The 26,858-nt window shown below is 41.3% G+C and overlaps 1 protein-coding gene across 5 annotated transcripts in view; it reads left to right on the top strand.

Moving 5' to 3' along the window:
• Positions 1-26,858, top strand: part of tln2b (talin 2b) — an 89,800-nt gene that overhangs the window by 54,927 nt on the left and 8,015 nt on the right. For 3 of the 5 annotated variants that reach the window (XM_014335635.2, XM_014335636.2, XM_014335634.2), the window contains exons 17-51: positions 220-318; positions 972-1,139; positions 1,493-1,787; positions 4,225-4,391; positions 5,062-5,190; positions 6,497-6,610; positions 6,786-6,899; positions 6,989-7,123; positions 7,323-7,451; positions 7,595-7,697; positions 8,427-8,635; positions 9,108-9,227; positions 9,395-9,592; positions 11,014-11,153; positions 11,676-11,769; positions 12,220-12,309; positions 12,425-12,547; positions 13,631-13,774; positions 13,999-14,184; positions 14,309-14,449; positions 15,145-15,326; positions 16,099-16,231; positions 16,349-16,450; positions 16,566-16,736; positions 17,450-17,596; positions 18,684-18,785; positions 18,914-19,033; positions 19,704-19,850; positions 20,753-20,919; positions 21,271-21,454; positions 21,809-21,934; positions 24,168-24,284; positions 24,741-24,926; positions 25,407-25,514; positions 26,235-26,340. In XM_014335635.2, the coding sequence (XP_014191121.1) occupies positions 220-318; positions 972-1,139; positions 1,493-1,787; positions 4,225-4,391; positions 5,062-5,190; positions 6,497-6,610; positions 6,786-6,899; positions 6,989-7,123; positions 7,323-7,451; positions 7,595-7,697; positions 8,427-8,635; positions 9,108-9,227; positions 9,395-9,592; positions 11,014-11,153; positions 11,676-11,769; positions 12,220-12,309; positions 12,425-12,547; positions 13,631-13,774; positions 13,999-14,184; positions 14,309-14,449; positions 15,145-15,326; positions 16,099-16,231; positions 16,349-16,450; positions 16,566-16,736; positions 17,450-17,596; positions 18,684-18,785; positions 18,914-19,033; positions 19,704-19,850; positions 20,753-20,919; positions 21,271-21,454; positions 21,809-21,934; positions 24,168-24,284; positions 24,741-24,926; positions 25,407-25,514; positions 26,235-26,340 (4,996 nt within the window). The remainder of the gene's footprint in view (positions 1-219; positions 319-971; positions 1,140-1,492; positions 1,788-4,224; positions 4,392-5,061; positions 5,191-6,496; positions 6,611-6,785; positions 6,900-6,988; positions 7,124-7,322; positions 7,452-7,594; positions 7,698-8,426; positions 8,636-9,107; positions 9,228-9,394; positions 9,593-11,013; positions 11,154-11,675; positions 11,770-12,219; positions 12,310-12,424; positions 12,548-13,630; positions 13,775-13,998; positions 14,185-14,308; positions 14,450-15,144; positions 15,327-16,098; positions 16,232-16,348; positions 16,451-16,565; positions 16,737-17,449; positions 17,597-18,683; positions 18,786-18,913; positions 19,034-19,703; positions 19,851-20,752; positions 20,920-21,270; positions 21,455-21,808; positions 21,935-24,167; positions 24,285-24,740; positions 24,927-25,406; positions 25,515-26,234; positions 26,341-26,858) is intronic. The other 2 variants (XM_005928724.3, XM_005928722.3) reach the window with 1 other exon arrangement.

Genomic DNA, 26,858 nt, shown 5'->3' with positions numbered 1-26,858 from the left:
GATTTGGACCTCATCCTTATCTGTAATCGCAGTAGTCACAAAGGCACACACAGTTTTGAACTGCATTTTTTTTAATCTGTGTCCCAGCAAAGATGTATTACAGAAGGTTTTACGGGGATGATTTTTTTGATCCTAAATTCTGTTTGGATAATTCATGGGAGCCTCTGTGAGAGCAAGCCAAGCCTGTGTAATGAATGTGATGATGTCATTCCCATACAGCCCAGGCAGACGGTGCTGACGGCAGCAGGAAGCATTGGACAAGCCAGCGGGGACCTGCTCCGTCACATGGGGGAGGGCGAGACTGATGAGAAGTTCCAGGTTGGACGCCACCCCCTCACTGTTTCTATGACACTGCTGGCCAAACAGGAAGGCACACACATTTTCTGAACTCGCTTTAAAAATGTCAATACAAACTTATGCAATCACCTCAGACTTTATTATTAGACCCTCACTTTATGTGGATTTGAAACAAAGTGTCAGAAGGAGAGCTTTTAGTAGTAAAGTGGCAATGCATTGTTCCAGACCTCCACTAACAGCACCGTTTCAGTAGCCTTCTCTAGCTACCTAATTTATTCTCTTACTCTGAAATTCATTTACATGCCATATACACCTTAGTTTAGATGTCCTCTCGCAGCTTTTATACCACTCTCTTTAGTGTTAATGCCTGGAGAAGAGGGCTCATAAATCATCCACGGTCTTGTTCTCATTGACCTTGAGACAGTGTTCTTCTGTTACATTAACATAGTTTGTATTCCATTTGCTATACATAGTAGCACAGATGTGCTGCCTAAAATTCTTAACCATTTATCTCTTTCTTTTATGTGCTACACTTGTTCCACATGCATTAGCTGTGCAGTAATCACTTTATATCGATTGAAAAAATATGAAAACATTTACTTTCCTGATCCCATCAGTCACATGTTTGCAGCTGCGCTGTGTTTCAGTGAAGGACATTGATTAATATGTTGCAGGACACCCTGATGAATCTGGCAAAAGCAGTGGCCAATGCAGCTGCTATGTTAGTCCTGAAGGCCAAGAACGTGGCCCAGGTGGCTGAAGACACCATATTGCAGAACCGGGTGATTGCAGCTGCCACTCAGTGTGCCCTGTCCACCTCACAGCTGGTCGCCTGCACTAAGGTACTGATGTAAAACTTGTTCGTCTCAGCAGCCCAGTAGGCAAAGGACAAACTATTAACCAGAAAATGATCCAAAACATATATATATATGGGACTTATATGACATATTTAAAAAATATGTAATACTAATGTTTTATCCAATTGAAGCAGGTCATCATTGTATTTGTTGAATTCTTTAAATAGCAACTAAAGAAATGTATTCCGTATATATGTAGCAATATGTTTTATTTTAAAGCCTCACTTGTTGCATTTGGTTAGATGAGGTAAGATTAATTGTAGATGCAGTTTGTGTCTTCAAAATTTCTCTATTTTGTTTCCTTTGACTATTTCTGCCAACATCTGTGTGTGGTGCAGGTGGTGAGCCCAACCATCAGCTCCCCAGTGTGTCAGGAGCAGCTTGTCGAGGCCGGGAAGTTGGTGGACCGTTCTGTGGAAACCTGCGTCAAAGCTTGCCGCTCGGCCAGCGACGACGGTGAGCTGCTGAAGCAAGTTGGGGCAGCAGCTGGTGTGGTGAGCCAGGCTCTCAGCGACCTCCTGCAGCACGTCCGCCACTATGCCAGCTGCGGCGAGCCTATTGGACGTTATGACCAGGCCACGGATACGATTATGAACGTGACCGAAAACATTTTCACTTCCATGGGTGATGCTGGTGAGTGAATACCTGTGTTTATTTGAATTGTTTTAATGTGTTTTGACTTTATCACAGAGGTGCTGAAGGTATATTTGTGTTTATGTGTATGTTAAGTGATCTTAAAAGTCCTCGACGTGTTTTGAAAGCTGACACTGTTCGTAATGGCTTGAACCATGAGGCCGAAGAATTTTCAAACACAGTCGATTCTCAAGGGGTTATGGGAAACATGTCATCCAAAACCACTACAGAGTACTCAATCTGGTCCCAATCAGCATCAGGAAGACTTTGAAATTTAACAGGAAACACATGACCTGGGGATTTTTTGAGAGAACAAATGTTTAAATGCTGAGGCACTGCTACGCTTTTCTCATTTAATCTCTTTGTTGAGTTGATTGTCAACAGAGTGTGTTGGTTGAATCCCAAGAAATTAGCATGTAGGCTGTAATGCATATAAATGTATTTCATAGTCTTCTCTGGGTGAGCTATTTTTGAGCCGGAGGTGGGTGAGTGGGGAAACACAGCTCTTTGTAGCAGGTGTGTGTGGAGATGCAACATATATCAAAAGATTGTTTTATTTGTGGGAACAGGGATGACTCACTAGAAACCTAGGTATGAGATTAGATGAAGATGAAGATGGTGTGAACCTGCACGACTACAGAAATTTCTTACTGATGCACTAGGTTTGCCTGTTAGGATGAATTAATATACTGTGCTAATTTGTCGAACACTGAAATACTTACAGCTGTAATAGCTCTGGTCGTGTAAGTTTAAGTAGTATGATTTTTCAAATTTACATAAAAATTGTTTTACCTCTACAGTCTCATATGTAAGCTGGTAATGAGAGCCGAACTTACCAGTAACAGTCATCGTCCAATCACATCAATTATGCCTTTAATGAAGATCTGTATGTATTAATGAGGCGCTCTTATAGTCAAAGTGTTAGAAATCCTTTTAGTGGCCTCACAAGCGTTTTGTCTACATTTTCATAGGTGGCAATATTTCCAAAACCTTTTAAAAAATTTTGTTGGTTTTCAGGGTTGTTACGGTTGTACAGTTGAGAATTACGTTATTAGTCTCCGAAATTTAAAGTTTTTGTCAAAATTTCCAGAGTGGCTTTTTAACACAGCAAGAAAGTTTTAATTTAGAAAGCATAAATTAATTCTGTTTGTACACAATAACTGGTGGATCATATCAGAATAAATAAAAATGACCAGGGTGAAATATTAATAACCCACTGAAAAACTGATCTTTTTATTGAGCCATAGCACAAACAACTGCTGTGCAAAGATTTGCTTTAACTCTGTAATGCCTCGAAGCTTGTACAATCAAGTTATTTTATGGTGTTTGTGTTAAAGGGTCATCAAGAAATTGTCAAAAATTCAAACAAAGCCACAAAGTACAGATCAGAGGAAGGATGTGGAAGATTTCAAGGACTCTGAAAAGCAAACTAGTGAGAGACGTGTCTAGAGACCCAACAATAACTGCCAACACACTAGTGAATGATTTAGATATGTCAGGAAGTGGAGTCTCAGAGAACACAATCACTATCCTGCACAGGAATGGAGGGTGAGGTTTCACACCAAGAACAACTCAATTTCTGCACATGAGATACCTTCAAGCCTGACTGAAGAATCCTAAGGACAACCTGGAGAATGATTATGTATACTGGAAGCATCTCTTTTGGTCAGATAAGATTCAATTAGAGCTCTTTGAACACAGAGATGTGTGGAGAAAGAAGGGAGTGGTGTACAATAAAAAAAAATATCATCTTCACTTTTGAAACACGGTGGTGGGAGTATTATGCTGTGGGGATGCGTCAGTGCATCTGTAACTGAGAATCTTGTCAAGGTGGAAGGAATCACGAAGAAAGAAAGATATACAAAGATTCTGAAAGAAGGTTTTGACTGGTTTGCTCAAAGCCCTGACTTGAATCTGATTAAAAATCTGTGGGTTGAATTGAAGACCACGGTCCATGCCAGAAGACCATCAGAGACTCAGACATTCGCCAAAGTACAATGGGCTGGGGTTGATTAGGAGATGTGTGTGAGGCTTGTTGAAAACTACAACAAAGGACTGCAGGTTATTGTCCAGCAAAATGATACACAATTGACTATTAGCTTTAGCAGGCTAATGACCCTAACCCTTGACCCTGCCAGCTTTAGTTTTTTGTTTGTTTGTTTTTTGTCATTTTGTTTTAAAGTAATATAAGTATCAAAACTAAAACTAGGCTGTTTGGAAAAAGAGTGTTAAAAATCACTGGCTTTCTAATAAAAATGACATTTTTGTGGAGGTGCTAATAATTCTGTCTTCATTAGCATAGATGTCATCACTGAAAAGACAAAAGAAAAATGTAAATGAACAAAAGCCCAAATCAGCTGAATTTCAGTTGTAACAGTTGTAATAGATCATTTTGATGTTTATACGGGGCACTAACTTGGTGTTTGCGTGTGAACAGGTGAGATGGTCCGTCAGGCCAGAGTTTTAGCTCAAGCTACCTCTGACTTGGTCAATGCCATGAGATCAGATGCAGAGGCAGAAGTTGATGTTGACAACTCCAAAAAATTGCTTGCTGCAGCCAAGCTCTTGGCTGATGCCACAGCTCGGATGGTGGAGGCTGCTAAGGTAGGAAAGCATCAGGCTTAACCTCACAATGCAGTGTGGTTAACATAATACCAGACAAGCTAACTGCTTTCAGTCATTATTACATTACTTTATTGTACCTTATTATATTCTACAAAATTTAACCTAGCTCTTGATGCAGTGCATTTTATTTTGTTGTTGTTACATCTAGAACAGTTTTAAAGGAATTGAACTGAATATCTTCCCTTTGATAGAAAACAAGTGTTGGCATTACTGTATGCACTATCTACTAGCATCATTTCACATCCAAAATAAAAAGGCTGCTGCATCAGTGGCTCTTAATGAGCCCCTGGCACTGCTGAGCAGGATATTATCAGTGTGAAATACGCAGGCATGTGAAATGCTGCTTATGGCTCGTTAGATGTTTTTGATCTGTGACACATTAATCACCACGTCACTGCCATTATCAAAGAGGAAGTGAGGATCTGGCACTGACGGTTTCCTTGGAAACTGTCAAAAAGCAGACAGATCTAAATGACTCTTTCCATCTATTGCACAACTTGCATAACCAGAGTTGTTTAAACTTTTATTGCTGAGATCTGATTGCTGTTGTTAGATTCTGTATGTGCAGTACAGTATGTGTGAGGGAGTGTGTGTCCGCGTGTGCACATCTGCACATGTGTACATGAATGTGTGTTAATGCGTCCCCCAGGGGGCAGCCGCCTACCCGGACAATGAAGACCAGCAACAGAGACTCAGAGAGGCAGCTGAAGGGCTACGTGTCGCCACTAACGCGGCGGCTCAGAACGCAATAAAGAAAAAAATAGTCAACAGGCTGGAGGTGAGTTAAAGGACTCAATGTGTCATCATTTTTTCTGTTGTCTGACCTTGATCAAAACATAAATCTTCTTCTTGTTTCACCTTACTGACAAAGGTGTGACCCAAACATCTCTTTCTGTTATTGTATAATACCTGCAAAAGAAAGATGGTGTAAAAATAAAAGGAGAAAGAAAACACTGAAAAAAAGGATGAAAATAACTATGTAGAAACAACTGCTGGGCAATTTGTTATATTTGTATTATTTCTCTTTCCTATAGCACTGTGCTATAAGCCCCATTAGTGCTGTGAATGAGCCACCTAAGTGTAAAGATCTGTATTTAGCCCTTGGTATCAGTTTGCCTCTAATGACTTCCCGCTCTCTGCACAAGAACACACAGTGTAGTGTTCAGTTTTCTAGGCACATAAACTATGCATTACTGAGGGCTAGAATAAGCCTGCTATCAGACATGCAGCATCTCAGTCATCCTTCTTGCATCAGATGTTCACACTAATGATGGTAATAGCATCCTCTATCGAGACAGCATGTAAGCTGGGGAAGACCAGAATGTTGAGCATATCCAAGTGCATGTGACAAATATAACAGATGACACTATGACCCTTAAGACCCCTTAATTTATCCAGTTTTATACAGACAGCATGATGAGCATATCACTTTATGTATTCCACTGACAAGCCACAAGCTGAAGTGGCAGTGTAATAGGTGGGGTTTGTTTGTCTGTTTCTCTGCAAGATTATGCAAAAGCTACCAAGCCGAATTTCATGAAACTTGATTGAGTGGGTTAAGTTCAAAGGAAGAAGCCATTAAATTTTCTTTTGTATACTGATCACATTCTTTAAAATTGCAAAAGAATAACAAGGGCACTTGATCTATCTGTCTGTCTGTCTGTCTGTCTGTCTTTAGGGTTATGTGAATTTTCTCTATATAACGATACCATGTGTTACGTATATCTTTCCATCAGTATCTCCTCACCCATTTAACAGCTTTGTTTTCAGTCCCGTCATTGCTTCAAACCCTGTCTTGTGTCTATGAATTAATGTAAGCCAGGCTATTTTTAGCTTTAGTTCTGGAAATGTGCCCAAGCGAAGGCAGTACTGATCACTTCATGAAATCATGACCGAGCAGCATAGTTCCATCCATTTCCCTCTTCTTCCAAAACCTTTTGGTTGTGACCCCTTTTAGTCTGATTAGAACTCTGTTGGAGTACAGAACATGACAGCATAATACTGCGCAGAGCAAAAGTGAACATTCCTCTTAGCCAAGCAGCACTCTCTTACTTACATTTTCTCCATTTGTGTCTTCTGAACAGATCGCTGCTAAGCAGGCAGCGGCTGCTGCTACACAGACCATCGCAGCTGCCCAAAACGCAGCTGCTTCCAACAAAAATACAGCCTCACACCAACAGTTAGTTCACAGCTGCAAGGTATGATCCTGTAATCTTTGTGATGTGCTCTTTTGTACTAATGTTATAGCCTGTATTTACATATAATACATGTTGTCACAGGGAGTGTCTTGTTTGGGAGCCTTGTTAGCACCTTTCTCAGTAAGTCATGATGGTGTGGCATATGAAGGAAACATTATGTGGTGTTTAATTTCAGATGGTAGCAGATAGTATTCCCCAGTTGGTGCAGGGAATGAGGAGCAGCCAAGCCCAGCCTGAGGAGCTGGGCCCCCAACTCGCCCTCATCATGGCCAGCCAGAGCTTCTTACAGGTTTGTATTTCACCTTGACACAGTGAGTGACTGTAACCCTCTATCAAAGGAATCTCATTTCTTGGTGTGTTTCTATTACTGTCTCTCAGCCTGGGAGTAAGATGGTGGCGTCTGCAAAGTCAGCAGTTCCAACAGTGGCCGAACAAGCTGCTGCTATGCAACTGGGCCAGTGTGCCAAGAATTTAGCTACCTGCCTGGCGGAGCTCCGGACTGCCACGCAGAAGGTATCCGTGAGCATGATTCTTTTCACTGATGCAGGCCATCAGTGAAAAGATTCACTGTCCAATTAGAGTCTAATTCTGTGATCTCACATCACACATTTACATGCAGGATTGCATCTTGTCTGCTGCGTATGGCTTGTGTTTAAGTAACAGCTATGTCTGTGGTTTTTTTTTTTTTCTTTTTTTGGGTTTTTTTTTTAAGGCACATGAAGCTTGTGGCCCTCTGGAGATTGACTTAGCCCTCAAAACTGTACAGACACTCAAGAGTGAACTTCAGGATGCCAAGATGTCTGTCATTGATGGCCAACTCAAACCACTTCCTGGAGAAACGGTCAGTAAATAGAAACAATTACAGTTTCTCATCTAGCCTATCTCATTAGGCTAGAGATAGCTGCTGTGTAGAGATACCAAAATGCTAAAGAAATCTTAGCCATGAGTCAAATGAGTTATTTATGTGTTCTGTCGCTTATACAGCTGGAAAAATGCGCTCAGGATTTGGGAAGTACGTCTAAGACTGTGGGTTCTTCCATGGCCCAGTTGCTGACATGCGCTGCACAAGGCAATGAACATTACACAGGTAGTGTATTTTATACACGAGTGGGGCTGAGAAGTTTGAGCAGCCATTTAGATACATATGGAATACTGCCTGTGACTTTTATTTAAAAGGAATTCTCAAAATTGTGCCGAGTGTCAGTCTTGAGGATAAACCAAGCTAAAGATGTTATTTTATTTGTGCTGTCATTACCGCCTTGAATCGAACCCCGAGAATCCAACATGGCTTCACTGCTTTGCCGTCAGTTTTGGCTCAAACGGGGATCTCAGTGGAATTGAGATGAAGACGGATAAAGAATAACATTTATAACAATGAGTGCTCCGAGGCAGTACTTCATGCTGTGGCCCAGGGTGCTGCTCTCTACTCATTAATCTTTTTTTTTTCACTGGATTTAACATTCCATCAGCAAATGGCTCCACTCTGCTGGTTAATGCAATTTGATGCAATTTGCAGCTTTTTCTTTTTTTTTCCAGTTCTATGTGTAATAAGTTGAGGGGACCTCCAGTGTGAGGCTTTATGTATCATATTAAGTGATTTATTTAAACAATGAAGTTATTTGAGTATAATGATTTTTTTTTCTTTTTTTCACAGTGTGGTGCTGCGAAATCCTGCTTGTTGACTTGCACAATGTCATTGCAGTTTTAGTAAAGACAAGAAATACACATAGCTCTCAGTTAGTACTGCTTAAACAGGGCTGCTGAAATGCGACACTGGAATTAATGTATTTGCTAAATCGTCACTCATTTTTCACAGGTGTTGCTGCTAGGGAAACAGCACAGGCTCTGAGGACATTAGCTCAAGCCGCTCGAGGTGTGGCAGCCAGCACCAAGGAGCCTCAGGCTGCAGCTGCCATGCTGGACTCAGCCCAGTGTGTGATGGAGGGCTCAGCCATGCTCATCCATGAAGCACATCAGGCCCTGGTTCATCCTGGTGATGCTGAGAGTCAGCAGAGACTGGCACAGGTAGCATACCACTTATTAGCATATAGATAGATAGATAGATAGATAGATAGATAGATAGATAGATAGATAGATAGATCTGATAGACTGATTGATTGAGGAGCACTGATGGCCCCTGTCTCCCATATCTACTGATTTGTAAAGATTTTCCCATTAGAGTCGTCCCCTCTACTAAGTGTTGCTCTTTTTTTCCTGTCTGCTATGCATTTCTCGGCTGGTTTCCCTCTCTCAGGAGAGGTTTTGCTGGAGTAAAATTGTTCATTCTCCTGCAGCCCTTCAGGGGATAAACATATTGTTTGGCATATATCTGTGACAGCAGCATAAATTAGTGACACGGATTATTGTGCACTGCTGTGAGCCCAATTTGCATTTGAGATATTTCTCCACATATAGCTTTGCTCTGGGGCTTTGTTGTGTAGCACATTTTTAGAATGACTAATGACGGACCATTGACAGATGTTGTACTGTGTTGCAGGTGGCCAAAGCTGTTTCGCACTCCCTTAATAATTGTGTGAATTGCCTGCCAGGCCAGAAGGATGTTGACATGGCCCTCAGGAGCATAGGCGAGGCCAGCAAGAAGCTACTAGTGGACTTCGTGAGTGTTGCTTAAGCTTTTTCTTAGGGATTTCTTGCCTTTTATGTTTGCATAATGACATGAGAGTATTTATATATCGACCCTTTATCCCCAAACAGAATATTTCCTTTTGCCTGCAGTTTTAATATTCCAAAGTGTGGCCTAATGTGTATGTCTTGTCTTTGAAGCTCCCTCCCTGCAGTAAGACATTCCAAGAGGCTCAGTCTGATCTGAACCACACAGCAGCTGAACTCAACCACTCCGCAGGCGAGGTCGTCCACTCCTCTCGTGGAAGAAGCAGCCAGCTGGCTGCAGCCTCAGGGAAGTTTAGCCAAGACTTTGATGAGTTCCTGGATGCTGGCATTGAGATGGCAGGACACACCCAGGTAGGTTTCATGACCATACAAAGACTTCACGCTCCAGTGACACAGTTTAATAGTGATCCAGTGCCAGCAGTTCATTTAAAGCTTTTATCAGGTAAACTCAAAAGCTTCAAATGCAGAGTGCTTCTTTGCATTACTTTACTAACCAAAAGCTATTGCATTCAGTTAGTCACGCTAATTCCTCCAAAGAGCTCTAAAGTATTCAGATGCTTTGTGTGATGTTCTTGTTCTGAATATTTTGCTCATTCATTCAAACTTCTAAATATCAGACACTGAAGAGGATGTACACTAGTACACATGGGAAATTTTATCTCATGTGTCCTGAAGATACTCCCACAGCTTGGACTGGTTTGTAGGTCCTGACTCCTGTCTAAGTAGAATACTATCAAACTGATCGCTCACCACCCAGACTGTGCTGGTCATTCCATGGTAAACAGAATAAAGGCGAACTAGGTATGTTGCATAATTTGGGGTTACATGTTGAGTTCGTTCTTTACCTTTTATAGGAGCAAATTAGCTCCAATGAAGTGGTGTCCACTGCATATGAAAAGTAAAGGGACTACCTTTCTTGTTCAAGACTGTTTTTAACCTGTACTAATTTCTTACTTTACAACAGCTATCGCATTTCTTCAACATGTCTGCATGGAATTAAACAGCTCAGATGTTTATTTTGTTTGTCCACAACTTTTTTTTTTTTTTCAGATTCCCCTGATAACGTTTGTGTTTTTCTGCCACAAATGGCTCATTTTAGTGTATAGTCTCAGATATAAGCTTTTTCTTTGTAACCATGCCTTCAAGGCCAGCATCTTGGAATCACCTCTTCACGTTTGGCGCTGAAATAGATTTTTGTGGGTACCGTTTAATGAAGCTGCCAGTTGAGGACCCATGAGGTGTCGGTTTCAAAGTCTAGAGACTCTGATTAACTTGTCCCCTTGTTCTTTTCTACACCGGAGGCTCCTGCTTCTCTTTTATTCTGGTTAGAGCCGGTTTGTGCTGCTCTGTGAAAGGAGGCGCGCGCACCGTTGTCGGAAATCTTTCCCACATGAAATAGCCTAACGGTCTTGGGTACTCTGAGTTTCAGGAGAAAATTCAATTTTGTGGGGAAAATTAGCCGTGACAACAAAAATTAGAGTTAGGCTTTTTGATATAATAAACTTGGAACACAATAATATTGCATACAAATGATTAATCGATAATTGTCACTTATACACACAATATTAATTTGACTAAAAAACAAACATTACATAAATTTGACAATCAAAGACTCAAAAATACCTGTTATGTGACAAAAGAGGATAGCCATTACTGTAAAGTAGAACACTCTAACCAATACTGTTTAATAATTGTAACACAACATTTAATACAGATTTGAAACCATCAAAAACAAAATTCACCTGAATTTTTCTTCTTCCTTGCATGTACAGAGTAAGGATGACCAGATCCAAGTCATCGGTAATCTGAAGAACATCTCCATGGCATCCAGTAAGCTGCTACTGGCTGCCAAGTCTCTGTCTGTGGATCCAGGTGCAGCCAATGCTAAGAATCTCCTAGCTGTGGCAGCAAGGTGCGATAAAACTCAAGCAGTACCTGAAATGTGTCAAATTTTCTGAATGCTATGTTGTATTTGCCAGTGAGGTGAACAGCTCAGTAGTATATATCATGTGAATCCTGGCTCAAGATCTGTAGCAAGTAATGATAGCTATAGAAAACAGCTTCTTACTACATCTGTATGCCGCTCCTACAGCGTGTCTGTTCGGCATTGCTAGGGGGAGTACGTATCCTCCCCTTAGTGGAGAGAAGCCAAGCAGCTGGTCCCGCAGGGCTTTAGGCCTGACTGACTTCTCTCTGTCTAATTAGGAAGATGGAAGCCTTGGCTTGAGCCTGTCTGTGCTCAGCAAGGCTGAACACAAACTCGAGACAATCTCGGCACTCCTGTGAGCTGTGTTATCCAATCGCAGCGAGAAGCCGGCAGTGCCGTGCTTGAGTAGGGGGGCTAAAAGCATGTGTGAGTGAAGCCAGCCTGTGCGTGCATGCAGAGGACACATGTGAGAGCTAAAGAGGCTGTGTGGCTGCCTGTGTGTTTCAGGGCGGTGACAGAGAGTATTAACCAGCTGATAACGCTCTGTACACAGCAAGCAGCAGGACAAAAGGAGTGTGACAACGCCTTGAGGGAGTTGGAGGTAGCTTTTCTCACATACAGGATACCACACAGAGGTTTTCTGGTTTCTATGCATGCCTGCATTTCATGTTTTTTAAATAAAGTTTATGAGTTTTGTATTTTTTTTCTCATGGTTTCCCACTATTTTCCATTAGATTCCTCCTATATAGCCATGTTTTATAGCTGGATAATACATTCAGAACAATAGTGCAGTAGCTGCATTAGCAACACTAATATAACAGGAGCATTTTTACATTCTGAAGCCTACCGATGATTATACTATGAATAGTTTTAAATGATATTAATATTGTTCATTTAAGGCCTTGATTATGATGATTTATCTCTGCACAGATCAATTTATAATTATAATGTTAGCCTCAGGTCTGAATTAAGTAGCTGATAAATTTCCAAGGATATCAACGTAGAAATGCAATATTGTAGTTTAAGTTGTTGTGTCTCCGTCTGTATTCAGGCTGTCAGAGGTCTGCTGGATAACCCCAGTGAGCCCGTCAACGAGCTCTCCTACTTTGATTGCATCGAGAGCGTCATGGAGAATTCAAAAGTACAGGCGTATAAAATAACTGAGTGCACTATGTATACTAACTGTCAAATATTTTACATGGTAGGCAGCTGAAGAGCTAATTTGTCCACATTTTCTCCATTTTCATGTGCCTCAGGTCCTAGGGGAGTCAATGGCAGGCATTTCTCAGCACTGTAAGACAGGTGATGTGGTGGCCTTTGGGGAGAGCGTGGGCTTGGCGTCCAAAGCTCTGTGTGGGCTGACAGAGGCTGCAGGACAGGTGAGATCACAGCGCCATACTAACTCGCTCTGACTTACCCTGCTTCTGCGCTCGCCTTCCCTTTTTCTCTTTATTTTTAGATACCTAGAATTAAACACACACTTTGTTTAAAAAAGCAAATTGCTATCAATTTTTAAGGTTGACATAGCCCAAGACATACGGCGTAAAAGGAAATTGAGACATCTTCACAAGGTGGAAATCACTTTCACGCATGAACTGCTGCCCTGAACCCTTCTAGTCGATACCCAACAGAGGTGCAAATATCTGACATACTCAGAACAGACATTAAACAATCTTCACCCTGCCAGCTGACTAGTACCAACTTTGTGTGATGTCCTATTGGATCGATCTGCACCAGTCTAAGAACAGTGGAGGTATTAGCCTTGTGAATCAACAGCTATGAATGATGTAACGGATCTCTTCCTTGGCCTTGCACTGCTGGGTTTTCCCCTGGTTGTCCCTCTGTGTTGTCTTGCAGGTTCCTAGTAGGTGGGGTTAATTAGTACAACTGGGAGCACTTGGCCGGGATCATTTCTTAGCTTTTGCTCCCTCTTTATTAACTGAGCTTCAGCCTGGTTATTTAAGGTTTTACCCCATACAGAATCACACATCTAACATTGGATCACTACTTGAAATGCAGAGGAGTGGGGTCATCTTCTTGTGTGTTCCACAGAAAATGTCAGATGATTGTGGGACATCCAGTCCTTTCTGTTGTGCTCTGTTGGTGGCCACACAGAGTCATTGTCTTTGTTGTTTTGTGTGGGTTTTGGGTTGTTTTGGGTTTTGGTGTGAAGCTCTTGTCCACTCAGTCATAGATATAGGCACTCGCATTGTTGTTGGCGTAGAGAATTTCAGTGTTTGTGCAGGTTCTCTTGATGGTTTTCATGGACCATGGTTGTTCAACATTTCTCAGCTCTTGGTGTCCCAACCACAGACTCATAAGATGTGGACCCCATTCCTATGGAGTGGGTGTAGCAGCCTTGGCCACGGCCTGCTCTGTATTCCCCTTTGTGTCCCTTTGTGTTTGGGGGGTATCCAGTGTAACTGGGAGCACATAACACGCTTCTGTTTTCTACTCCACAGGCCTCTTATCTTGTAGGTGTTTCTGATCCCAGTAGTCAGTCAGGCCACGAGGGGCTGGTAGATCCCATTCAGTTTGCACGAGCCCACCAAGCTATACAGATGGCTTGTCAGAACTTAGTGGATCCTGCCAGCAGTCCCTCACAGGTAAGATCCATTAAAGGCTGCAGAACATTAGTCCCCTGGCATATGGAGACTGAGTAGTCTTTAATAACTTGCTGTTAATTCTGTCATATCTCTTTAATTAAATACAGTTTTTAAGAATAAACCTGACCTCTGTGTTTAAAGAATCAATGCCCCCATGCCTTACCTAATTTTATTTTATACAGCTGTTCCTCTTTGTTAATGGTTTTGGTTCATTTGTTCATAAGGTCTTGTCTGCAGCAACAATTGTAGCCAAGCACACCTCGGCTCTCTGTAACGCCTGTCGCCTGGCCTCTTCTAAAACTTCCAACCCAGTGGCTAGGAGACAGTTTGTCCAGTCAGCCAAAGAGGTGGCCAACACCACAGCCAACCTCGTCAAAACCATCAAGGTCAACTCTCCAACTGATCAAAACGTTGAGTGTAAATTTGTTACAGATATCTTTTTCGTCAAGTGAGAAGATACAGATGTGTGTATAAGTAGTTACACACTTACAAAAACATCCAAATGAACAAATATTCATGACTGTCTTATTTCAGGCCTTGGATGGGGATTTTTCCGAAGAGAATAGAAACAGGTGCCGCGTTGCTACAGCCCCGCTCCTCGAGGCTGTGGAAAACCTGACGACCTTTGCCAACAACCCCGATTTTGCAAGCATTCCAGCTCAGATCAGCAATGAGGTATTCGTTCAGTTGATGTTTGTTTATAATGCTCCTTTAAAATGTCCTTCACCTTTTCTAGTTAAATGACGGAAAGTTAATAAAAATCTTTTCAACAACACAAATGAGATCTGTGACTGTTTTTTTTAGGAGCAGTGAAAATGTTCAGTTCATCCTACAGAAGATATTGCGCTTTTCAGTGAGGTTAAATGAGTGTTTGTGACTTGTGTATTCAGTTTGCTTAAAAACTGCCTTTTACTTGAGCCAACAAGCAAAGGTTTGTGCTGTGAGCAGGAGAGGAAATTGAATTGAGGTCCTTTTGTTATTGTCAAGGAAAGGCTCAAAAAGAAGGATGTATTTTTTGTTCAATCTGAGTGCAATAGTTTGCGCATAGTCCTCTAAAAGCTTTATGGCTGTAATCTGTTGGAGGGCAGTGTTTAACGGCACTTTCTCTTAGCACAGCTGCTCTAATCTTCAGCTTGTTAATCTAATTGTCAAGGGGGGGGTTTGCTCGTATCATAAAGACTGAAGGTGTTTCTTCGTGAGTCTGTGTAAAGCTGCCTGTCTAATCTCATCCCTCCCTTTGATTGCACCTTTGATCTCGCTCAGGTAGTCAAGGAATATTAACAACTGTCAGACCAGTATAGCTAGCTCTTCACTGTCGAGCTGTTACCTGGGCTGTTGTTTCTCCTACACTAATCTTTTCATTTCCACAGGGCTCAGCAGCACAGGAGCCCATTGTGCGTTCAGCCCGCTCCATGCTCGATAGCTCCACTTACCTTCTAGAAACAGCCCGCTCACTGGTCCTTAACCCCAAAGATCCCCCCACCTGGTCCATACTAGCCGGCCACTCCAGGACAGTTTCTGACTCCATCAAGAGTCTCATCACCTCTATTAGGTTTGTATTAATCCCGCCTGTGATCATATCTGTCTCTGCAGCCATGTCTTCAAAGTTTAGAAAGGTTTCCTTGCAGTGAGAGAAAATAAATTCTCATATTGGAGGACTTTTTTGTGACATCTTTTCAGCTAAGCAGGAAATTGCTGCATTAGTATATAGCTACGGAGTTCCCCACTGCTTAGTAATAGATTAGCGAACGGTGGGGCTCGCTACGGTGGATCTGAAACACATTTCATTATGTGGTGTCCTACCAGCTCTCACAGCAACTAAGACCTACAATTAACAGACATTAACATTTAACCTTGACTGTCAGTATTTTTCGAGTATTCAAGCATTTGAAGGAAACGTGTTGGCACTTTCTCTCGGGAGCTGAATGAAAAATGATGGCGTTCTCATGCCTGCATAACAAAAATGAGTTTCAAGCCAGTGGCTGATTAGCTAGGCAGACCATTGTGACTATGTGCTGATTGCCTGGTAAAGCCCATGGTAATAATATGACTGCAAGATTACAGATTGCATTACAGATTCATTTGTGAGCTTTAGGGCTTTAGGTGAATATATATTTTTTCATTTTTTGATCTTTATTTTTTAACCAAGCAAGCTTCTTTTCCTTGTTTTCACTGTTTATATTTATCTAAGCTAATCTGCTATGGGTAGATATGAGCATCATTTTTCTTACAACTCAAATCTCCAGATTTTCTTATTATATATTTATTTGCACATTAAGGTGGAGACATTTGTCTCTTTTTTTTCCCATTATTTCTGGTGACAGGGACAAGGCACCGGGACAGAGGGAGTGTGATTACTCCATTGATAACATCAATAAGTGTATCCGGGACATTGAGCAAGCTTCACTAGCAGCGGTTGGCCAGACCCTACCCTGCAGAGATGATATCTCCATGGAAGTGAGTTCAAATCCCCCATCAGCTGTATCCTGTGTGAGAGGGAAGAGGAACTTAATGAGATCTGTAGTCTTTCTGTTGAGACTTTTAATGTAATTCTCTGCTGTTGTAACTCACCAGGCACTCCAGGAGCAGCTGACATCCTCGGTACAGGAGATTGGTCATCTCATTGATCCAGTCTTTACAGCTGCCCGAGGCGAAGCTGCCCAACTAGGACACAAGGTGATAGTCTGACAGTGTATCTCTTCATTCCCTCTGAATTTAGGAGGCAAACACACAGTTTTGTATGTTTTGGTTCAACTTTTCTCTGACTACTGTCCTAAATGCTTTGTCTCAGGTAACCCAGCTGGCCAGTTACTTTGAGCCACTCATTATGGCATCGGTGGGCCTGGCCTCTAAGCTGCATGACCACCAGCAGCAGATGACCATCCTGGACCAGACCAAGACGCTTGCTGAGTCCGCCCTCCAGATGCTTTATGCTGCCAAGGAAGGCGGGGGAAACCCAAAGGTAGTGCACAGAGTCAATTTTACTATTCGTGTCGATGCTGTGTTTTGCCTGACTTCCGAGATGAGCTGTAATGGAATGGAAAACAACGAGTTTCAAAAATAATGGAACATCTTTGTCCATCGTTGTCAGTCCATTCATTGTTGCACATTAATGAATCCCTTCTTTCACAGTTTCTCTAATTCTTTCAGCTATAAACCATTTGTATTATCAAACTGAGCAGAACAAAGCCTCAGGAGTTCTTTTTAAGTTTTCTATATTAGTGCTGGAATTGATTTTAAGATTTAAGTGATTTTTTTTTTTAAACCTGTTCATTGCACAACTTCTAATCCCATTCTGAAATGATTGTGCTTTTACTCAAACTCTGCTGCCATCATTACAGCCATAAAACATTGAAATTAGCTCCTTAGAAGCTTTTTTTTTTCTTATCAGATTGTCTGACTACCCCAGGCTTTTATAATTTTATTTTTATGGCTACATTCTGAGATATAGATTTACTATTGTACAAACTAGACTAAGTTTGAATTATTAGCCAGCAGGGATGATCTCTGTTCTTAAATCAGAAAGGAACCAGCCTGGTGACACGTCCTCTAGTTGGACACTGAGTTCTTACTAGCTTGAGGTGCACTGTAGAGCTGTTGTCAAGCTGATGAATTACCTCCTGGCTAAACCGAGATGGCGTCACAGTAACGTTAATCAGCTGCCCGTGTCCTCAGGCATCCCACACACACGATGCCATCAATGAAGCAGCCCAGCTGATGAAGGAGGCTGTTGACGACATCATGGTGACTCTGAATGAGGCAGCGAGCGAGGGCGGCATGGTTGGGGGTATGGTAGAGTCCATCGCTGAGGCTATGGGCAGGGTGAGTAAAGATTGTTGTTGTCGTCATTCAGTTTCAAGAGAATGTTTCTTGGGTACTTTGAGTGGATTTCAAGTTGCCACTTGACCCCCGACTTGTCTGAAAGCAGAATGAGCTTTCTCTCAAAGCCACAGTGGGTGTTCTGAAAGAGTGTGCTTGTCTATGACTCTTATTAGTCCAGAAGATGGCACGTTTTAAAATCCACAGCCCACTGGTGATGTTAGTTTTCAGTCATATTGCTAGAGGACATGTGTGTTGACAGTCTAGTTAGTAACTGACAGCGACATGTGCAAACTCAGATGTAAAGCACTTGGCCCAGTTCAGCAAACACCTATTTTTTCCCTTCTTGTGCCTTTTACACTTTTAATTAGAATGTGCATGTTATCTAAAAAATGGAATATCCGTGAAGAACGCAAAGTGGAAACGGCTTAATAAATGTATACATTTAAAAATATATATCATTTGACACGTAACTGTGAAACAAATGGGGTAGTATCTGCTTCAGGGGAAAGAAATAAGGTTGGAATTAGCAAATTCAGCACAGCACTTTTAATCTATTAATTGTAGACTTTTGTAGGAATTGTAGGAAATTTCATATGTATCCTTCACATGTGAAGTAAAGAATAAAAATTGTATACTGTTTTGGTGTAATCTGACATCCAGGACATTACAAGTATTTTGTCTATCTAAGATTTATTGACTTTGTCAATGCACCGCAACCAACATATTTACTAATTCACTGGACATTCTCCAGCTGAAAAAATAAAACACTCAGCGCTCTCTCTTTGGACTCAGAGCACAAATGCATCTGAAAAAGGCAGATAGCATATCATCCTTACATATTTAATGATCAGCCTGATCTGTCTGGTGTGCAAAAATTTTCCATTTCTTTCTGGAACCTGCATCAATGGACAAAGCAAGATACACTTAAAGGATTTTCAAATGATGCAGAATAAAACTAACTCTGTATTGTTCATTATTAAGCGTGTTCATTCGAAATTAGGTTATTGATTTTCTAATTCATATTTGTGAATATTTGTTTATGTATACACCTTAAACCAAATCTGTAGCTACCGTTTAATCTTTACAGCTGGCTGAAGGAACACCCCCTGAACCCGAGGGTTCCTTTGTAGACTACCAAACCACCATGGTCAAATTTTCTAAGGCCATTGCCATCACAGCACAGGAGATGGTGAGCATGCAAATGCATTACAATATTCATGCGTAACTCACGTCTGCAGTATTTACATTAAATCTTCAATGCCAATGTTTGACAATAGTGCTGAAGGAACATTAATCAGTTGATGCATATTCTCGCAGATGACTAAGTCGGTAACCTGCCCCGAAGAGCTCGGTGGCCTTGCCTCTCAGGTGACGGTGGACTACGGACAGCTGGCACACCAAGGATACCTTGCTGCAGCCACTGCAGAGCCAGAGGAGGTGAGAACACTTTTTTTCTTTTTTCTTTTTTGTGGAGGATGTGGGGGGAACGTTACACTCCTGTATGGAAAAAAAAAAAATCATTATTCATTGCATCTTTTAGCAATTGTGCTGCAGAAATGTCAGACTGAGTTATCAGCATAGGTCTGCATTTTACACCAAAATGCTTCCGGATGTATTTGCTCACACACTGATCAGAGCAGATGTTTGGTGTTCTTTGATATGACGCCTCTTCCTCAAGGCTGCACCAGCAATGTGAGATCAAACAGAAATGTAACCCTCCAGCATCAGTCTCTCGCAGCACCCACGGACTCTTGACTTGAAGCTTTTCTCTGTTGTCCAGAGGACAGCAATGTGTGGAAATATTGCACTAATAAGCACACCGCTCTTATCAATATCTTGTATATAACAGACTGCTGGTTACCATAGCGACATTTCGCCTCTACAAGTCTAAAAGCCTATAGTGATGCTTGTAATGAAGTACCACCCACCCATGAATTGCAGTCTGGAAATTAAAGGTGTAGTGCCAGCATTCCCTCTCTGAGGGTGCTTGAAATCATTTATCACCCACCCGCTGGATAAGAGAGATGCCAGTTAAGGAGATTATTGTGTAGTATAATGACACAAATGAGATGGCTGCAGTGAAGCTGATGCCTGGTTATGCTTTCAGGTTGGCTTCCAGATAAAGACGCGGGTGCAAGAATTGGGCCATGGCTGTATTTACCTGGTCCAGAAGGCTGGAGCCCTGCAGCTCAGCCCTACTGACAGCTTCTCCAAACGGGAGCTCATCGAGTGCGCCCGTGCAGTCACAGAGAAGGTAAGCGATATGGATAGAAACTTAAACGGCTCATTCAGGGGAAAAAGCTAATTTTCCACATTATTTTGACTTTCAAAATCTCATCTATGTAACATGAAACATGAATTCAGTTTTAGCATTTTACAAAATGGTTAAATCATTGCTCAGTGTTATAGCTGTATTCTTTAATTATAGCTAATCACATAAAGCTATAAAGAAGATAAGCTTGTGCAGTAATATATAATAATACAATAATTTATTATTATTATTCTTTTTTTAATCTTACATTTTGTAGAAAAAAAGATTAAATGAATCAAATTTTAGCGTCGCCTCACTGTATTATTGTAGCACTCATGAGGCCATGTTCTTCTGACCACCCTCACACTGTGCAGTTGACAATATTAATGTCTCCACGCTGTGACCCTGGCAGCTTTTAGCCATGCTGCTCACACATTTTGTCTTCACTCCAAGGAAATGATTTGATTCGGCGCTCATATCAGTCTTGAATAATTTGTGCTCTCACACTTGTTGATATGTGAAGCTTGTGCCTTGTTGAAATGCACACCTCAGGGCCCTCCATTTGTTTATGAGTGATGAGCAGACACGAGTCTTCGAGGGAGTTGTGTGACTTGCAGCATTAGGCTCACTGACTTAATGTGAATGCATAGCAGACTCTGATTTAGCGTTTAGTGGGGCCCATTCCTCTTATTCCCAGCTTCCTTGTTTAATCCATATCTTCCAGATGTTTCTGAACATTTGCAGGGTAACTCGTTTCACTTATAAAAGTCTCAGACAACACCTGCTGTACAATCATTAAACCGGCACAATATATCAACAAGGTTAACTTTTAGCTGTTTTACGCCTTCTAACAAGATGTTTAAGGGACCTTGCTGTCTAACTATTGTAACACATGCATGTTCCAGGTGTCCTTGGTACTTTCAGCCCTACAAGCAGGAAACAAAGGCACTCAGGCCTGTATCACTGCAGCAGGCGCAGTTTCTGGAATTATTGCTGACCTGGACACCACCATCATGTTCGCCTCAGCTGGAACACTTAACCCTGAGAATGAAGAGTCCTTTGCAGACCACAGGTGCGATGAGACACAAGCAAGACATTCAGACAAAGACCAAAACTCTAAACCTCCTGTTACCATAAAGTCCCATTTGAGATGTTAAAAATGTGAAATGGATTTACAGATTCGCGGCACATGGGGGTTATATCTTTAAGTTGCTGCACTTACACTGTTCTCCATACGCTTGAGCCTCAGTCTTGTTTTGATGACTCACTTGAAAGAAATGCAGCTGCCAATAAAGCTAAATACTGACCTGCATTTCACATAATGTGCAGTAGTTTTGCTCAGAAAGCAGTCATGGCTTCCTTTCCTATCGCTGTTAAGTGTGACTTTGGAGCAGATTGTGTCACAATGTGTCCCATCCTTTAGGGAAAGCATCTTGAAGACAGCCAAGGCACTAGTGGAAGACACCAAGCTGCTGGTTGCTGGGGCAGCGTCAACCCAGGAGAAACTGGCCCAGGCTGCCCAGTCTTCAGCCAAGACCATCACTCAGCTCACAGAAGTGGTCAAACTGGGAGCAACCAGTATGGGCTCTGAGGACCCAGAGACACAGGTAATCAGAATCTGAAATAGAGTGGTTAAAAAAGTATATATTTATCTCCAGAAAGCACTTTTATAATTCAGCAGTCATCATAATATGGTACTCTATTGTTAGTCATCTACTATCTTTCTTGTAGATAGTAGTAAGTATGTAAGATTTTTCTATATAATTGCAGTTTGATCTGATAAACATGGTCTCTTCCTTCCCCTGTGTATATGTCTCTATCTCTACCCTCCACTAAGTCTGAAGTATCATGACAAGGTGGGAGTGATAAGGACTGCAGTGGTAAATCCTCTCCCTAGGGCTCAACTGATAAACCTTTACTTTGACCATTGTGCTGTATTGATTCCAGCTCTATCCCCCCAGGTGGTTCTGATAAACGCGGTGCGGGATGTGGCCAAGGCTCTGGCCGAACTCATTGGTGCCACCAAATGTGCTGCAGGCAAACCAGCTGACGACCCCTCCATGTATCAGCTGAAGAGTGCTGCCAAGGTGAGGAAATAAACCACTCAAACTGTCATATCTGTTTAGCTGTGCAGTGATTTTTTTTTTCTTTATTTTTTATTTTTTGTGGCGCGTATCTTTAATTTATTGTTCAGCTGAGTCTCGCTCACAGAGAGGATGCTCCATGTAGATATGTATTTATAAATTTTCTCCTTGCATTGTTGCTCTAGTTTGATATATGTGGTTGCAATGCAGCGTGAAGCTGTTTTTTGCAAGGAGGATATGACAGCTGTTATCAGGATGTGTAAGATTTGTCGTATCTGTGGGACTTGAGCCATCACTTTCTATGCAGGAGAGAGAGGGAGGGGACTGTGTGCTTTACTGAAAACTATAACAAGATGTTCTGCATTGTCACTGCTGGAACTACAGTAATGCAGGGTTTTTGTACCGGCTTTAATATCAGTGGAAGGAAGACACAGACACAATGTAGAAGATTCACAGTGTCATAAAATGTAAAAATACAGTGAAGATGGTGGTGCACATCTAATGTGGTGTGCATATTGCAAAAGGGATCAAAAATAAATTATATTAATACAGCTGATAGATGGCTTTTCTATGTATGAAGAGAATACAAATACAGATAAAATCAGTAATCAACACTAATCAGTTGAATCAGTTAGCTGAGGTTTTGTTGGTCTAATTTATAATTTATGCATCCCCTATTACTGTTTCTTTTAAGGGTATTAAATATCTAAAACACCCAACAGGCATCCAGCAACAATGGAACGGGTGAAATTTTTTAAATATTTGGTCTGGAAACAATGGTTTAGAACAGGGGTAGGCAACTCCAGGCCTCGAGTGCTGGTGTCCTGCAGGTTTTAGATGTGTCCATGATCCATCACAGCTGATTTAAAGGGCTAAATGACTCCTCAGCATTTCTTGAAGTTCTCCAGAGGCCTGGTAATGAACTAATCATTTGATTCAGGTGTGTTAACCCAGGGTGCGATCTAAAACCTGCAGGACACCGGGACTCGAGGCCTGGAGTTGCCTACCCCTGGTTTAGAAAATAAACTTCTTGTTGTATAGCTTCCTGCTGGGTGTATCTAATAGAATGACAAGCTGCCCAGTCTAGAGATGGGTAAAGTATTTAAACCTGAGGGTTTTTTGTTTTTTTTAAGTATTTCTCAAAAGTGGAAAGGAATTGACAAACCTCTCAGAATCCACTCGTCATGTGCCACTGTCACCTTATATATATCTATATATATTTGTATATCTATATATATTTGTATATCTATATATATTTGTATATCTATATATATATAGATAGATAGATATATATATATAATATAGATATATAGATATATAGAATATAGAAGATATATATATAGATAGATATATAGATAGATATCTATATAGATAGATATATATAGATATCTATCTAGATATAGATATAGATATCTATCTAGATATAGATATAGATATATATCTAGATATAGATATAGATATAGATATAGATATAGATATATCTATCTAGATAGATATATCTATATATCTAGATATAGATATAGATATCTATCTATCTATCTATCTAGTGTAACATCTCTACACCTATCTGTGAAGGTTAAAATGTTCTGGAGCTTCATCTCTGGTAGTTGTAAGAGAACTGGTGTAAAAGTAAAATCTGCTAATTAATAAAATATTCTGAGTTATCCACTGTGGTGACTCCTTGTAAATAAGGGAGAAGCTACTACTAGACTTTCAGATAAGTCTAGACAGCAGGAAAAATATCTCCAAACCTCCTGTACCGGTAAATGTTGGTCATGTTTTCTCATATAAACTGAATTGGGGCCCACCCATGGACAACCTCATGTTGACAGATCGTTTCAGTTCATCCAACATATGGTGACCTCCAAATGGGACCCTTCCAAACCCCTGGTGACGTTTCTCAAATTCCCAAGCACATAATGCACACTTTGCTTGAATACAGCACAGACAGAGCAGAATGTGTCGCCATGAGTCAGTGAAATTTTAATCGCTTTTTTTCCACATCTGTGACAGTAAATAAACTACATTACCAGTATTTAATAATCCTGTATTTTAATTTGAAATGCACCACTCCGTCTTTATCTCCATTAGATAAGCACCCTCAACACCATTTTCTATGTATAAGAATCACTGAAGAGAAAAGCAATGATAATGTAATATGTTTTGCCATTGAGGAGAAAGAGCTCCACCTCCTGGTTTGTCTATAGGTCTCATCGTTGCGCTCCTTATTTGATAGGTCATGGTCACCAACGTGACGTCGCTCCTCAAAACAGTGAAGGCAGTAGAGGATGAAGCCACCCGTGGGACGAGGGCACTTGAAGCCGCCATTGAGTGCATCAAGCAGGAGCTGACGGTAAGCGCACCTGACAGGTCAAAGGTCTTCTTTATAATTTATTTGGAGTCAAAATGTTGAGACCCTGCTTTTCTGGAAAAAAGATCTCAAAGAAGATATCTGTATCTATAATTCAGGGGAAAACAGAGAAGCTTTTTGTTCTGTGTTCTTTTGTTATGGCCAGTTCTTTTCCTCCTGATTCCTTCTTAACTCCTGCAGGTTTCCCACAGCACTTATCAGGGTCTGGGTAGCAGATGTGAGTGAGGAAGGAAGATTTTAAGACTGTTTTTTTTCCCTTGAATAAACTGCTAATTCTTATCAGATGACCTTACATTCTAATTATTCTGGTTTCTATGTCAATATTTTCTGTCCATTTAAGTCTATAACTGCTCTACAACATTCACGTGCACTCGTGTATTATCATATCTGAGCTCCATGGCTATATCAACCTGTGCTTGTGGCTCATCATCGTGTCAGGTGTTCCAGTCCAAGGACGTCCCAGAAAAGTCCACTTCACCTGAGGAGTTCACCCGCATGACAAAGGGCATCACCATAGCAACAGCCAAGGCAGTGGCCGCAGGCAACTCTGCTCAGCAGGAGGATGTGATCGCCACTGCCAACCTGAGCCGCAAAGCCATCTCCGATATGCTGACTACCTGCAAGGTGCTAATCCACACCGCTCGACCAAAGCAGACCTCACGCAGACAGCACCAGGCTGCCAGGGAGCATGTGAGCCCAGCCTGTGGAGAGCAGATATTACAGAGGCTAGTCTACTGTATGTCTGCTCCCACTGCTAATGACTCAGTCACTTTTCAAAGTCATGCAGCGAAGCATCACTCAGGACGTCCTTCAGCAAACAGCAGGGCGCTTGTAAAAAGACAAAAATAAAACCATGTACAAACATTGCAGGCTGTGGTTTTAAAAATCAAAGCACAACAGTGACTGAAGACTTGATTTTCTGGTAGCTTTGAATTTTATCTGTAATTGGAACTATGTAATGTGCAAAATGCTCTCTCAATATGCTCTCCCTGACCCCACGCAGCGCATTTGCACTCGTGTTAAATGTTACCTTTCCTATGGGAACAATTTCAGTGTCCTATCCTAAATCTCCTGTTCTCCTGTATTGTTTTCTTACCCTTGCAGCAAGCAGCATATCACCCTGAAGTCAGTGAGGAACTGAGGAGTAAAGCCCTGCAATATGGCTCTGAGTGCACCACCGGATACATCAACCTTCTGGAGCAAGTCTTGCAGGTTGGAAAGAAGTAGTCTCATAAATAAAGGATACAAGTGATTTTGTGTGCATCTCCTGGCCTCTTGCACTCACCCTGCACTGATAAAAAAGTCTCAGACTTCCTCATAGGATAAAACGCAAAAATTGTGTTAGGCCACTATGCAAGCCTTTAGAAAATCTGATTTTGATTTTTGTTTATTTTTTCTGTTGTTGAATATATTTGCATAGAAATTAGCAACTCATTCTGATGAAATTGCTTTGTTGCAAAAATTACTGCATGAAGACTGCGTGAAGACAAGTGTGTCCATGTGAGACAAATTGCCAGTTAATGCATTAAGTATCATAATTACGGATCTCGTTTGCATAATTAATGGGCACATCATACCGAGTCTGGCAAGACATCAGGCACACGAAGGACTTTAAAATCCACAATATATAACTTAGTTACAGAAATAGTTGCTCAAGTAACAAAAACGGATCCTCAACTTTTACATTCTGCAACATAGGTTAGTGTCTTTCAGCAAGTTAATTATAAATTATACTCTGAATTCTTAACATGTAATCAAGAAAGATTAAAAATGAACAGATTTGTTTTGTAAAGAATTATCTCTGACTAATCTTTTACCTTGTGTTTACCTTTGCTTCTTGTGTGTGTGTGTGTGTGTGTGTGTGTGTGTGTGTGTGTGTGTGTGTGTGTGTGTGTGTGTGCCTTTGCACATGTTTGGCTCTTGTGTTTTCAGGTGCTGCAGAAGCCCACACCAGAGCAGAAGCAGCAGCTGGCTGTGCACTCGAAGCATGTGGCAGCGTGTGTGACGGAGCTCGTCCAGATCGCCGAGGCCATGAAAGGTGAGTCCAGACGCACAGCTGATGACACACACGCTCTCACAGAACACACAAAAAAAGAATAGCTTGATAGTCTTTACTTACGAGTGACCCCATCCTGACTGATGTCAGGATTTTACGGATGCACATAAAAGTTGTGCATGCTTAACTTTTCAAGTGTTTCTCTAAATACTGTTTCTCTAAACAGTATTTTGAAAAGGACACATTCATTTTATGAAGGTATGGGTGATAACCATATAGTTTTGACTGAACGCTTTTGTTTTATAAACGACTGTAGGTACGCTTGGTGTAAAACCCTAAAGAGAAAACTGGATAATACATTTTTCAAGGAGGGGAATTTCCCCTAGGAGCCAACTCAATCAGATAAAATGTAAAAAAAAAAACATGACAGGATTGCGGAGATGGCAGAGATTAGTCAAAGGAGCCCTAATCCTCTTGTGCGTGAATATCATGGTGCTAGTCAAGCTCCCAAACCTCTGTGTGTGTGTGTGTGTGTGCGTGTGTGCGTGTGTGTGTGTGTG

The sequence above is a fragment of the Haplochromis burtoni genome, unplaced genomic scaffold (genome assembly GCF_018398535.1).
Source record: "Haplochromis burtoni strain Fernald_Lab_line unplaced genomic scaffold, NCSU_Asbu1 Contig_114, whole genome shotgun sequence".
Taxonomy (NCBI): Eukaryota; Metazoa; Chordata; class Actinopteri; order Cichliformes; family Cichlidae; genus Haplochromis; species Haplochromis burtoni.
The sequence above is the reverse complement of the archived record's forward strand: the minus strand, read 5'-3'. Positions and strand labels throughout refer to the sequence as shown.